This window comes from Callospermophilus lateralis, chromosome 17, assembly GCF_048772815.1.
Source record: "Callospermophilus lateralis isolate mCalLat2 chromosome 17, mCalLat2.hap1, whole genome shotgun sequence".
NCBI lineage: Eukaryota > Metazoa > Chordata > Mammalia > Rodentia > Sciuridae > Callospermophilus > Callospermophilus lateralis.
The window spans coordinates 16,052,926-16,068,076 of record NC_135321.1 but is presented as its reverse complement, the minus strand read 5'-3'; the positions used below and the strand labels follow the sequence as shown (position 1 = coordinate 16,068,076).

The window sequence follows — 15,151 nt, the reverse complement described above, 5'->3', positions numbered from 1 at the left end:
TTCATAATCAGCCTGTTTTCCTGGGAATTTGCTTATTTATATTTGCTGCCTTCTTTGAAAGGGTAGATCTAGGGGGGCCCCACATTTGATTTTGTTTATTTAGGGTCCCATCTGGAAACAGCATGCTTTAAAGAAGCTTGGGTTGTAACCCTCAGGTCTAAAACCCTAAGTAGACGTGAGAGAGCTATGAATCCAACAGCAGCCATGGCCAGGGCAGAGCACAGCCACCGCAGGGCCACGGTGACAAGTCCAGGGAGCCGTCTCCTCATAAATATTCCTGCCTGCACTTCCCACTGACCAAAACTAAGAGGACAAGGAAGCCATGGTAATAGCCCATAGAGACCAGCACGCTGGGCACAGCGGAACAGGGAAGGGTGGATGAGAGACCTACGTGCATGCCACCTCCCAGGTAGGCTGTCTGAACAAACAGGGTGCTTAGGGAGAGTCGACATTTTCCTTTTCTTTCTGGTCGCCTCACCAGGTTCATCCTATCCCCTATCCCCAGGGATCATTTTTAATCAAGGACACAGAATAGCATTCCCCAGAACATAGTTTTTACTAGTTTCTAAATCCAACTTGTGAGGTTAGTTCTGAGTCGCAATAAAGCACTATTTCTAGTGTTCTATGGTATTTAAGGGAGCTGATTATTCAATTTGCTTTGCTATTTTATGGCAAGCTGCTTCTCCCCAAGCTTTTTCTCAAAGTTATAATTGTAAATTACACTCCGCGGCAGATCTGTTTCTAAACACAAGGAAGGCCACGTCTGCAAGACCATGTTAGAAAAAGACTAGGATTAGAGCACTCTACAGCACACCTCCAACTCAGCTGCAGAAATTGAGGGTTTTACCCACAAGTAATTTTCTGAATTTTGGGTCGAGTCAGGCTTAATTGGACTAGTTATTTCTGGAGAATAGACGTCACTTGTGAAAATGGACAAGTAAGGCGCAGATTTGCTGATGGGAGAGGAGGCTGAGGCTGAGTCAGTCGGAAACAGAACTGCCTCTGCTGCCACGGTGTGGAGGCTGTAAGGTGTCTTTGTAAGCAGGGGAATCAATACTCATCTTGGTTTTGCCAGTTGAGCACCTGAACTTTCCCTTCCAGTGCTGGGGGATCTGCTGTTGTATGAATCATGGCCAGAGACCCATCTAACCTCCTGCTGTGGAGGCCAGAAGGTCACATGCCTGAGCCCTGGCAGCCTAACCTCTGGCCTGGGATGAAGACCAACCCTGAACCAAAACCATGCTCCTGACTTGACTCTGGAGTAGGTGGCACAAAGAACAGAGACCTACAGGTGAGAGTTAGAGAGGGAAAAGGAAGAAAAAAGGAGGGCAGGTCTCATGAAAATCAAGGGAAGAGCAACGGAATCGAGGAAAGGGACTGAGGGAGGGAGGAAGGGGGATACTGGGCATGATACTGGCCAAACTACACTGTTACATCGTGTGCATGTGTGAATATGTAAGAACAAATCCCACCATTCTGTACAACTGTAATGCACTAATAGAAACGTGGGGAAGGGACCAGGGTTGTGGCTCAGTGGTAGAGGGCCTGCCTAGCGTGTGGGAGGCACTGGGTTTGATCCCTGGCACCACATAAAAATAAACAAGTAAAACAAAGGTATTGTGTCCATCTACGACTATGATAATATATTAAAAAATATATATTTTTAATATATTAAAAAATATATATTTTTTAATATGGGGAAAAAAGAGAAGCAGAGACAGTTGAACATGTTCCTTCTGGTGACATGGTGACAGCATGATGGTAGCACGGTGGTGACGAGTGAATTGCACCTGTTTGATCACAGGGAGGAAAGCTAGGCTGCCTTAAAGGAGCTTCTGAGCCATCTAGAATGCAAGGAGTGCCCAGGCCAAGGTGGGACAGCGTGAAGCTGAGAGGCTTGCTGCCCTCTGAATAAGCCACCATGCAGACATGACAATATCAGCTATTTTAGAAGAGATTTACCAACATAAATGTGTGCTTTTCAGTAGCCGTGGGACCTAATCCCAGATCTGCCTCGGCCACATCCTGTCACCTCCCCCTCTTTTCTGTTCCCATGTACTGTTCACATTCCCATCCCAGGACCTTGGCCCTCACCGCTCCTTTTTCTGGTGGCCTCTTCCTCCAGTTATTCCCATGTGGCCTGTTTCATTTCTTTCTGGTCGGCTCAGAAACTTCCTGCTCAGAAAACCATTTCCAGTTCCTTTGTCCAGATGATTCACCGGCCAGCAGCACGCACCTGCTCCCCGGGGCTCTTCCCGGCCCTCGGCCCTGCCTGGTGTTATATGCCTGTTTGCTGCCTGCCGTCCTCTGGAAGAATGTTCTAAGCTTTTCCATGAACTCTGCTTGCTTCCTAATCTGCAGTCGCCATTTCTTCTCAGTGCAAGAGGCATTTTTCATTCTGCAGCCTGAGAACAGCAGATATTACATTTTTTCCATCAAGATGATCTTGATTCTTGTCAGCAAAGACAGATCCTTGTTTTCTCAAACTCACTGCCAAATGATAAGGCTTTAGGCCCTGTCCTTTCCACAGCTGGTCCCCTGAATTAAGCGACTGGTGTTCACAACAGCATGGGCCAGCTGATGGCTTCTGCTTCAGGACATGATAAAGGCTGCTTTCAGGGAAGGAAGGCATTATTTATCTTCCTGTCCTGTTTTCCTTCAGTACACTGCCCTGCAAAAAACAGAGGCCTAGCATATCTTGGTAAAATGACTGAGTATTCTTGAACCTTGACCAGTCATAATTTTATTTCTTGGTGAGGGGCAAACATTAGAAGGGTCTTGAACTATTAATTACCCGAAAGCAAAATTTTCTTTTTCCCTTTTATCTAGATGATGTCTTAAAACCATTTTAAGTGGTTTGAACTGCTAATGACTAATCTGTGCTTGTGAGTTGTGCTCATATTTTTTTCCCTATTTGACAAAAGATGGGGTATTTAACACTGAATCCTAAAAGCAATATCATTCTTATTTTTAATGACTCTATGTCAGCAACTGTCTTGTAAGTAAATCCAGATTGAAATTTTTCTGATTCATAAACATGCAAATTATGTAAGCTTCTAGTTTTTTCCAATGCCCTTCTTCTACACATTTTTTAAGATAGGAAGAGGGCTTAGTAAAGGAACTCTAATGGTGACACATTCGTTCATGACAAGAGTCTAATGTTTTTGTGTTATGAGCTCCAAATTAATACTACAAACATTTGAGTGGTAGGATCATTAATGACTTTACAGTCAGTGAAACTGAACCAGACTGAACCAGATTCCAAGAGCCAAAACATAAACCCTGGTTTGTGGTCAAATTAGGTTCCTTTTCTTTTCTTTCTTTTTTTTTTTTTTTCATTATGTTTTGATTATTGCATCGTAATTATTCATAATCGTGGAGTTTATTGTGACATAGTCGTGCAGGCACATCACATAATTTGCTGCATCTCACTCCCAGAGCTTCCCCTTCTCGCTAGGTTCCCTATTCAACACAAGTTGCTGTTTGGGGTATAGTTCTGGGCTGGATGCTATCTTGCTTTTTGCACTGAAATATTCTACTTAATTTTGACAACATCCTCCAACCGATGGACCAATATAGCAGGAGATACTCCTGAAGGGAACACAGAGGATTTCAGTCATGGGAGACCTCCCTTCCACAAGGGTCATTCAGTCCTTGAATCTCTTCTCTTAACACCCTGGTCCAGTGTTCAGCCAGTAACAGAAGCCCTCCAAGGTTGGAGCCCTCTGCTCCAATTGAAAGACCCCCGTTCATCTTTGAGGCTTTTATTTATTTATTTGAGACAGGGTTTCACATGCTGCCCAGGCTTGATCTTGAGTTGGTGAGCACAGGGGATCTGCCTGCCTCAGCCTCCCAAGTGTCTGTGACTACAAGCATTTGCCACCATGCCTGGCTTCTTATTTTGATGGCTAGAAAGTTCTTTTCTAATGTTTTGAAACTCTCACCTTTACAACTTGGATCTAATGATCTGGTTTTGTTTGTTTGTTTGTTTGTTTTTCAGAAAACTACCCACCCAATAGGGCCTTAACAATTCAGCCTGTAGTATTTGGATGTTTGTTTTAAATTTAACCTGATAACAAAAAATAACACATCAGTGCAATAGCTGCTGTTCACTGAGGATCTATGACAGGGCTATGACTTCAAGGTCCCCTTGAGTGTACATTTTCTAGATGTCTGATGTAAACACATAGCCAGATGCAAAAAATAGTAGACATTTAGAATATAAAAACTACAGCTAATATTGCTTGAGTATTCGGTAGGTTAAGTATTCTTTTAGTAGCTTAAAAATGTTATTTAAATCTCATGGTTTCAGGATGTTGAGACCATCATTATCCTCATTTCCCAGATGAGTTCAATGAGACAGCCTAATTGCAGAGGTCACATGGGTAGTGACAGGTTTGACTTTTAATCATGGCATGAATTGCCTCTGAAAGAAGTCCAGGAAAATAAAAGGAGGATGGCATCTGCCCTACTGGAGCTTCCAGTCAGAAGATGCCTCCAATGTGAGCACATAAAGGAGTACTCAAGCCAGGCAGTACTTAAGCCAGGAGTACTCAAGCCAGGCAGTACTTAAGCCAGGAGTACTCAGCCAGGCTGTACTTAAGCCAGGAGTACTCAGCCAGGCAGTACTTAAGCCAGGAGTACTCAGCCAGGCAGCCAGAGCACAGGGTGTTCCCCTGCCTGTTCCCTGCAGGGAGGACGTGCCAGAGGAGTCAACACCTACTGAGAATAAATAGGAATGGATGGTACGGCTCCAGATGAGGATGGACAGAGAAGGGCATGCTGGACAGGAGCGTAGTAGGAACAAGAACCAAGAGAAGAGAGCAGAGCACATGCCAGGAGAGAGGCAGTGGCTTGGGATGCTGGAAGACGCTCTGAAACCCACAGGCAGCAGGAAGTGGCACCAAGTCGCAACCGCCCCCATGAGCAGATGTATAACCAGCACTGTCAACAAGATTCCCAGACATTGCGTCACCTTTTAAATGGAGATCTAGAGGTTGCTATTTAAAGAAAGCCTTTCTGGAACGAATGTTTACATCAAGAGCGATCTCAATCGACACTTTCTATGTTTCCTTGAGGCTGGTGGACACAGGTACCCCGTCTTTCGTCAGCAACACTTCCTTCCCAGGATGTGTGCTCTAAATCCGCTTGTGTGGATGTGTGTCCATCTGTCCTATTGCCATAGCTTCTCCTTCCTGTGGGGGAGTGCTTCACTCCAGGGCTGATACCACTTTCAAAGTCCAGCAGAGCCATCAACAGATGCATGATCTGTCCGGATCACGGAAAAGCCCTTCTCTGCTTATCATCTGTCCAAACATGTCATAGGTTGGATTTAATCATCGTTCCTGGGCAAAACCCAAATATTGCCACTTAACATCATTGGTATATTTTTAAACCCAGAGAGATACAATACACCACATCATCTAACTGGAGAAAATCAAGTCTTATCCACGTTAGCTGGAAAGGTTAATCTGCATAACTAAAGGAAGCCAGGTGGTCAGCGGTGCCCACATGCGTAGCAGTTATTTTACTCAACAATAACAAGTTGTGTATAAATTGGTTTCCATGGTTTGTTCATCTCTGCAGGTGGCTGAAGAGACGGGTTTGTCTCTGCTTGTTAAGGAGCGAGCAATGTCACATTTACCCCCAACACATCATAGACAAGTGCTTCCTAAATATAAGGCTCTTTGTCTAAGAAGGAAGGTTTATCCTGACGGGTTGAGAGATCATAATGGCTTCAACTTTACTGTTTTGCCTGCTCTCTTTTCAATTATCATTTGTCTTTTCTGCAAGAAACATTTCTCTCAAGTGCATGCAAGATACTGACGAATTCCTTTCTGATTTGAATTCAGTGAAGCCCAAAGAATACGCTCTGAGAAGTAAGTAGGCTTCCCTGGACCATTGGGGAGGTGGACGCAGGGCAGTCTGAGGTTTGTGCTAGAAGGATGGTGAACAAACTCATAAGAATGAAAAACACAGGAACAAATAAAGAAGTGAAGAGAGGCTTAGCTTACAAATGGCACCAGGAATCAAAGAGGGAGGAGACTTTATTGCAGAAAGCTCGGTTGCCTGTCTCATCAGAGAACTCTCAGGAGAACCAACTTCAAATGAGAAGAGAATTGCTTATAAACTGTGTTACTGATTACTGTTATTGAAGTTGATAACATTTTACTGTCCCAAGGCATAGCTTAGTTTATTTCTTTTTCTAGATGTTTAGTCTGCTGTAGATAATGAGTTGCTTTGTTATTTAGGGGAAAAAGTTCTTGTTCATTATGTATGCCCTTGATACTAGATTCTAATGAGTGTGTTGAAATATGCGCTGACCTTGGGCCAGAAGTGAATTTATAGCCCAGCCTCTTTGCATGTGATATGTATGGACTTCAAGCAGCTACAATTTGTGTTTTGGTTTTTCTTTTTTGTGTGTATATTTCCCAAAGTTATTCTTGCAGCTAAAGGGTCAGGAAATCGGATTCATTTTTAGTGGGATAACTCTGTCCCAGGAGCAAGATTCCCTGTGGCTGATGAAAACCGCTAACAAAGAAAAATGTAAAAACTCCTTCTTTCTAGAGCCAGATAAACCAACATAGCAATTTCCACTTCCGTGGAGAATTCACAACTAGTTTATTTTGTATTGAAAAACCACTTAGTAGCATAATATATATCATAAGGAAAAGCATTTTGATAGAATGTAGGGTAACTCAAAATCACACATGATTTGAAACAGTTGCTATTCTATAGTGTTCAGATGTCCTGGTATCCAATGAAATGGTGATAAAATATAAACCCAATTAAGTCCAGTAGCCATTCTTCAAGTCTCATTTTGGAATTGATCATGTTTTGCTACAACACTTGGTGATATTGATAGGGAACATTGTGACAAACACTGGCCAAATAAGCCAGCCAAGAGAGCCCAGAAAGTGCGGTGGCTGGCTCAGATTTCTGGTGACGAGGTGGTGGCACATATTGTCATCATTAGTCACAGTCACAAGTTACGCTCCTCATACACCAACCATGTTCCATCTGTGGGAGTCTGATATGTGAAAACCATTTTTTTTTTTTTTTTTAGTTAAAAACATTGCCCAAGATAAGTGGTCGAGAGAATTGAATGATGAACATCAGTGGCCTAGGTGACTGTTAATTTATGCTAATAGATGAACACATCTATCTGTAGTTGTTTTGACCGATTTTCATTCTAATGTACCAGAAAATACTTGGCATCGTCTCTCTGACATTTTGCTGATATTTTTTGAGCACAGCGTGTGTTTCTGACCTTGGTTCTCAGCATGGTTTTCCTGACAGTCACGTGGAGGGAAGAGAACGAGTTAGTGAGCACTTGGACAGAGCAGACCCCCTTCTGCTCCCTGTGCAGTTGTCCCTTTTAGTCCCCAAAGCCCCCCTTAAGGAGGGGGAGAGGATTATTAGCATTGACTTATAAATGAGGAAACCAAGCCACAGAGATGTCAACGATCTGACTTGCAGCAAGGGGTAGAGACAAGCCTTGAGCCCACATTATCACAGCCCACAGTCGTCAGATTCCGGAGCCCTGCTTTCCATCCTTGCCTGAAATAACCAAAAACAAAAGATCCAGCAGCAAAAAGGGACGAGAGGTATATGTATCAGCCCACGGATACACAGAAATAACATCAAGAAGGAAGAAAACAAGTTGCAGAAGATTATATACAGTATATAAGTTTAAACTGATGCAAATGAAGGCTCTCTGTGGCTGGGTGTCCAAAGTATAAATGTTAAGGAAAACATGAGACCAACTTCCAGATTCAGTCCGAGGCAGGCCTGGAGGGGTGGTAAGGGTGGAGATACATGGGGCGCATATGAGATTTCAAATGAGTGGTCAAGTTTTGTTTTAAGATAAGTGATAAGAATATAGATGTCTGGGTTTTTTTTATGCCTTTTAAATATTTTTTAAATTTTTCTAAACACAATGTCTTTATTTTATATATTTATTTATTTTCATATGGTGCTGAGGATCAAACCCAGTGCCTCACACGTGCAAAGTAAACGCTCTACAACTGAACCACAACCCCCTTCTAAATGTATTAAATATCACATAATTACATTTTAAAACATCATTCCCAGTGGTGCAGAGATGGTACCTGGTGTTGGCTCTGGGTAATGGGTGGGTACTGAGGAGTACGGTGGAAAGAAGGCCCATGGACTACATGCAGGGATGTTTGGTCTTGCAGAGGGCAACTGGAGTCGTGGCTGCCCTAGAGCAAAAGACTGAAGTCTAGAGACTCAATCTGAGCAGAGAGGATGGTCTCAGGGGTAGACAGAAGACTCAGCCTACATCTCTAAAACGAGGCTGTGTGTCTTCCTTTTCACTATTTCACTATGCCTCCCATTTGCTTTGGTTTTTTTTTTTTTTTTTTTTTTTTGAGAGAGAGAGAGAGAGAGAGAGAGAGAGAATTTTTTTTTAATATTTATTTATTTTTTTTAGTTTTCGGTGGGCACAACATCTCTGTTTGTATGTGGTGCTAAGGATCAAACCTGGGCTGCCAGGCGAGCGCTACGGCTTGAGCCACATCCCCAGCCCCCTCCCATTTGCTTTTTAGCAGATTCAGGTTTACCATCTTAAATGGGAAAGAAATGCACCAAATACTCTCGTGTGCGTTGATTTTGGTGCCCCGTGGGATCTGGTGTCCTATTTAATATCTGTTTACTGTTGAGCCCTGGAGTGAACGTTCTGGTCCCTTTAGTTCTCAGTTGTCTTCCTCTTTGACTTTGTTGTTTTAAACTCCATAATCCACAGAAATGTCTTATCACATATAGAAACTGCATCTTTGATAAAGTTGGTTCAAATGCCCCAAATCCAACCAGGCACCCAGTATTCCCAGCTATTCTGGAGGCTGAGGCCAGAGTCTCACAAGTTCAAGAACCCTGGCGTCCTCCCTGCTGACTGTCTTCTCAGTTGTCTTTCTCTCTGACCAGTGTAGTGTTAGCTGCCCCCTTTTTCTTGACTTTCACCTCTTTCCATGCCGGGGACTGTGCCCTCTGGGACGTCCTGACTTGCTGACTGGCCTTCTTCCTCATTCCTTTTCTCTATCTGACCTCTAGAACTTTTCCAAGGTACTTGGTCCCTTTTCCCATTGTTTCTTGTAAATGAATCAAGCTTTAGTGACTGGAGGTAGAGTCCTCGAGTCCTGTGAACTGTGCTAAGCTGTGACTGCACCCAAGCCCTGTCAGTTTGCTCCACGAGTTTCCTCACCTGTGAAATGGCCGGGCTGTGTGTCCCTCATTCTGGAAGTCTATAGCAGCTCTTAAAAAATTTCAACTTCTAGGTCCAGCAGTATGCGACAGCCCATCTGGCTGGCTTGCCAGAGTCAACTGCTAAATGGTCAAGCTGGTTGTCAAACCGTTGTTTTTAAGGGTTAAATCATGTAAATTCACAATTAAGTTGTTCAGAACAAAAGGAAAAAGTGCTCAACGTCCATCACTCTCTGGTTATTGGACTACATTTTATTATTTGGGTGTATGTGTGTGTGGAGGGGGGAGCTGGGGATGGACCCCAGGGCCTCACACATGCTGGGCAAGTGCTGGACCTCTGGGCCACATCCCCCACCCTCTGTCATCAGTTCTTTTGAAGCGACTCACATTGCTTCTGTCTGAATTGCTGCTACACTGCTGCTCGCGGCCTTCTGTCTCCACAGTCAGGACATGGTGTTGGGAGGTAGAATCAGTCATGGAGGGAGTATCTTCACCACAGAGGTCAGTAAGTGCTACAAGTTAGAGTTCACTTTCTGGTTTCATTGATTGTCTCCATTTAAGAAATTGATGGAGGCATGGTTAGGAAGGCAGATTGACTGAAAGATGTGTAGAGCATTGAGCCCTCCCATCATCAACACCACAGAAAGGTGAGGTAATATTCTTTAACACTCAGTCCATCATCTAATTCAGCACGTCTCGGACACATGAGTGCAGTTTTGACACACAGCTTTCTTATTTCATATTCATATGACTCATTAAGATGAACAGAAATACTAACCAATATTCATGTCAGGATAATCCTTTTTGGTCAACGAAAACCATAGATTGGCTATGGATACAAGAGTTTGGAGGGGGAAAAAAGTCAGTCAAGGATTCTATGAAGATCAATTGGCTATATGTGGAATTATGCTAAGAAATATTGTGGATTTCATTATTACTTGTCATTTGTGTTTGTTATGTGTTGAGTTGTGTTCCCCCATATTCGTGTGTTGAAATCCTAACCTCAGGAAGTCAGCTGGTGACTATATGTGGAGATTGGTGCTCAAAGACATAACGAGACAACCATGAGATGACTAGAACGTCTCCATCCAACAACAGGCGCCCTTGTAGAGAGGAGGGATTAGGACAGACATGCTTAGAGGAGAGCCGGCTTGAGGACACAGCATGAAAGCAGCCATCTGGCTGAGAGAGGCCTTGGAAGAGACCAACTCTACCAACAGCCAGGTCTTGGACACAACAGGCTGCAGAACTGTGAGACAATGAATTCTTGTTTTTTAAAGCACCCAGTCTGAGGCATTTTGTTTTAGCAATGCTAGCAAACTAATACATGCCACACGTCCTTTATGTCAGTACAATTATAAAACCACCCACTTGGAGAGTGTTGAGGGCAGAATTTTGTCACCAAAAAGATATGATGATGCCTTAACTCTCTGGTTCCTTGGAGATGGGGGTCAAGATTTTGCAGGCAGTCAAGATGAGGTGATACTGGGTGAGGGTGGGCCCCCAACGCTTGGCATCCTTAAATGAGGACGGTTCAGACACAGACACCCACAGGGAGACGCTGTGCAGTGGTGGAGGCGTAGACAGGAGCGCTGCATCTGGAAGCACAGGAACGCCAGGGAAGGCTGGCAACCATGGGAGCCAGGAGAGAGGACAGGACAGACTCTCCCTCGGAGCTTCCAGAAGGAGCCAAGCCTGCCAGCGTGTGATCTCAGACTTCTTGTCTCCGCAGCCACGGGAGAATCCATTCCCCTTGTCTAAGCCGCCAGTCTGTTTGGAGATCTGTTAGGTCAACTCTAGAAAATGAATACAGAAATGAATGCAGCTCACTGCGGCTTGTCAAACGCACTCTCTAGAATTAAAAGCTCACATTTATCATCTGGGTCGGAAAAAAAAGAAACAAGCCAATCCATCTTGGGTAGGGCCTGGGCCTCCCCTTCCCTGAGATGCCGCTGACCCGTGGGAAGCCGTTTATCAAATCCAGGCTGACCGCTCCTGACACTGTCTGCGGCCGAGGCTTTTGGAGAAGCTGCTCACATGGAATTCTAAGTCTGCTCTGCACTGGGCCCTGGCTTCCATGACTTCTGCATTTTCCTGGACTTTATCCCTCTGGACAGAGTGATGGAGGAGGGGATCCTACTGGTTCCCAAGCAGTCTGCAGGGCTGTTCATTTCCTGTTTTCTCTCATCTCTTAACATCCTCAAAATCTTCCCCAAGTGGCTACTTTTGCTCTCAGTTTTTCTTAACCCTTTTCCTCCCTGGTTCCTACATGAAGTCCCTGAGGCCAGGATGCCTTGCTTCCTATGCCAATGGCTGGCTTCCTCGGGCTTCACAGTTGATCTCCTGGAGAGATTATTTTATGCCTCATCTGGGTCCTTCATCATTGGTGCTTAAAGGGATAATGAGATTACCATGTCAGGGGAGGTGGTCGGTAAGTGGCCACTGCATAGGTGGGCACCGGCCACCAGCGCTCCACCCTAGCCATTGCTCTTCATCATCAAGAGAGGAGGAATGGGTTATTTGGTTTTTTAGTCTTTGGATGTTGCCTCTTCTCCCACCCAGATTGCAATCTGGAAGGTATTTTACTCAGTGCCAGACCCTCTGCTGGTGCTGGAGTTTGGAACAGAATAGATGCAGAAATCAGAAAATCCATTAGAGCGGGGGGGGGGGGGGTGACATAGTGGGCTCCATGGAACTCCTGGGTTTGCTGGATATCAGATATTCTTGCTGTGGTAGGCTGCAGTGCACTGTTCCCCCAAAGCTATCTACATCCTAATTGGGGAATCTATGAATTTTACTTGATATGAAAACAGGGTCTTTATAAATGTGATTAAGTTAAGGACCACTGGGCACGCTGGCACATGTCTGTAATCACAGCAGTTTGAGAGACTGAGACAGGAGGATCACGAGTTCAAAGCCAGCCTCAGCAACATTGAGGTTCTAAGCAACTCAGTGAGACCCTGTCTCTAAATAAAATCAATATAGGTCTGGGGATGTGGCTCAGTGGTTGAGTGCCCCTGAGATCAATCGCTGGTACCCCAACCCCCAAATAAAGTTAAGGTCTTAAAATGGGGAGATTGTGCTAGATTATTCAGTTGGGTCATGTATATAACCACATGTATTCTAAGAGAGGAAGGCATAAGGAGATGTGACACAGACACACACACAAAGTTGATGTGGCCACAGAGGCAGAGACTGATGTGGCTGCAAGCCAAAGCAGGCTGGCAGTCACCAGAAGTTGAAAGAAGCAATGAATAAATTCTCCCTTTGAGCCTCTGGAAGGAGAGCTGCCCTGTTAACACCTTGATTTTGTCACAGTGATAGAGATTTTAGACTTCTGGCTTTTTAGATCTGTGAGAAAATAAACTTTTGTTGTTTTAAGCCATGAGGCTTGTGGTAATTTGTTATGGTAGCTACAGGAAATGAAAATACATGCTGTTCTTTTCTGCAGGTCTAAGATTAATCATTGACCAGACACAAAGGGAGCAGCCAGGGAGTGTTTGCAAAGAGCCTGACTTGGGAATTGGACATGAAATTGATAGTATGTTCAGATCTCTTTCTCACCACAAGGAAATCCCCAGCACAGGATGGTCAGCATTTTATGAGTGTGCCCTGTATCATCAACTATAGGGCAACAACTATGCATTCTAGTTTTAAAAAAATCTTCATTGTAGTGAAAAAAAATCTGTTAGATGCTAAATAAATATTTGCTGTTAATGCTGAAGGTGATTATTTCTTTCAGGATTTATTTCTGGCTTAGCATTCCAGAAGCTTCTATTGCCTTTAACTTCATTGTGTAAATGTGTCACATTTTACTTCTTGATTTTTTTGTGGTGCAGGGGATGAAACCCAACCATGATGTGCATGCTAGCCAAGCACTCTAGCACTGAGCCACACACCCAGACCCCATCACATTTCAAAATTTAAGTCAGTCGACCCAGGTCTTTCTTTCTGCCATTCAAATCCAACCAAAACACATTGGCTGCGTGTTTTAATATCCACATATCATTGCCACCTTATGAGAAAGATTCGTCTGCCAATTAGGCCTGCAGAATTGAAACAAGCTGTTTTTTTAATCTTTTGAAAATGAAAATCTGGAATAACTACCATGTGATCTGAAGTAGCAGGTGTGATTAATCATTAGTTTATTCTGTTCCTCCCTCCCCCGACGACACAGTGCATTTTGATTTAGATGGTGGCCATGCCCTGGTTATCTCTTAGGTTCTTGACAGAAACTAATTAGGGATGAGGCTGGAAAAGGGCGACTTGTCCATTTGAGTTCATCATCAGGAAAGAAGTCATTGAAATTTGAAATTTTGTATAGCACACAAAACACACCGAGCTGAAAAACCACAAGTGCAACCAGTTTGCAAAGCAAAATGCCAAGTGGAAGAAAAAACTAAAATTTACTGTTCTCAGATGAGGAATTGGGTACCCTCTATAAGCACCCTCGAGAGTTTACCCCAGGGGAAGGCATGCTCAGTGTTGACACCTCTCTTGTTTCTGTCCCCTCAACCCTTACAGTTCCAGACCCTTAAACTCTGGGTTGAAGAGTGTGGGATACCCCATCAGTGATGGAGAAGGTACCTAGAAAATCACTCGTCTATTTCTAATAAATGCATCCAATGATCATTTTGTTTGTTTTGTTTTATGGGACAGTGAAGCTGGATTTAGGATTTTCCTTTGTTTTTTTTCTTTTTTTTTTTCTTTTCAGTACTGGGAATGGAACTCAGGGCATCTCACATGGCAAGTACACATGCTGTACTTCTGATTTACATACCCAGAATTATAAATTTTATTTTGAGACAGGGTCTGGCTAAATTGCTTAGGTTGGCCTTGAACTTGTGATACTCTGGCCTCAGCCCCCAGAACAGCTGGGAATACAAGTGTGCCCAGTTGGATTTGGGGCATTTGAACCAACTTTATCAATTCAGTTATTAATTCAATTCAGCAAGTGTTTATTGGGCTCCTTCTCTGAGCTATGCATTAACTAAGACATGGTGTGACCCTGCCTTTTTGGGGGACAGGTACACAGTGACATACCTTACGGTGTGATGCATTGAGCAAGAGTCTGGAGTATTTCCTGGGTGAGACGGGATAAGGATGATTCACCATGTGCCAGTAGAGGGGAAGGCGGGACAACCCAGGCAGAAAGACAAGTGGCAGCCTGGTGCGTCCTTACCATGGAGCTGAGGAAGCGCCTGGTCTTGGGAATCCAGACTTCATCCTAAAGGTCAGAGTAGGCAGGCCTGGCTGCTCTTGGGAATCACCTGGGGAACTGAAAAACAATCAATGCCCGAGCCCACATTGCATCCTTTGCAAAGATAGAGCCAGGGCACTAGTATTAAAAAAAAAAAAAAAAAAAAAAAAAAAATCCCAGGATTGAGAATCACAGCTCTAAATAAGAAGTTGAAAATTTTTCTCTAAAGGATCAAATAGTAAAGAATTTCAGCTCTGTGGGCCAGATATCCTCTGGGGCAACTACTCAAGCCTGCTGTTCTGTCCCTGTGAACACAAAAGCCCTGACAATAGGAAAACAAATGACTATGGCTGTGTGCCGCAGAGCCTACTGACAAACGGTGGGGTGTGCTCTACCAAGCCCCGCTCTAGACAACGGGGAGCGATTGAAGGTAAAAAAATGCACTAATTTGAAATTGCAGTTATATTTTATGACATATAAGTAATATATGAATCTACCCACACTGTAAAGGAATCTAAACAATACAAACTCCAAGGTTTTTGTGTTTTTGTTTTGTTTTTTTAATTCTGTCATTCAAATACCAGACCCCTTCCTGGATAACAAAGTGTTACAATGGTGTATGTTTTTGTAGAACTTCCAAGAACCTTCTTCTTGCTTGTTTTTTTTTTTTTTTAATATATACATCTAATAGAAAAATGAGTCTCTTTAGTATATTTATAGTTTGTCCTT

General features: G+C 43.6%; 1 protein-coding gene across 1 annotated transcript in view; it reads left to right on the top strand.

The window, feature by feature from the left end:
• Positions 1–4,491: 4,491 nt before the first annotated feature.
• Positions 4,492–15,151, top strand: part of LOC143382987 (O-acyltransferase like protein-like) — a 55,009-nt gene continuing 44,349 nt past the window's right edge. The window contains exons 1-2 of the mRNA XM_076837335.2: positions 4,492–4,502; positions 5,794–5,879. Of these exons, the coding sequence (XP_076693450.2) occupies positions 4,492–4,502; positions 5,794–5,879 (97 nt within the window). The remainder of the gene's footprint in view (positions 4,503–5,793; positions 5,880–15,151) is intronic.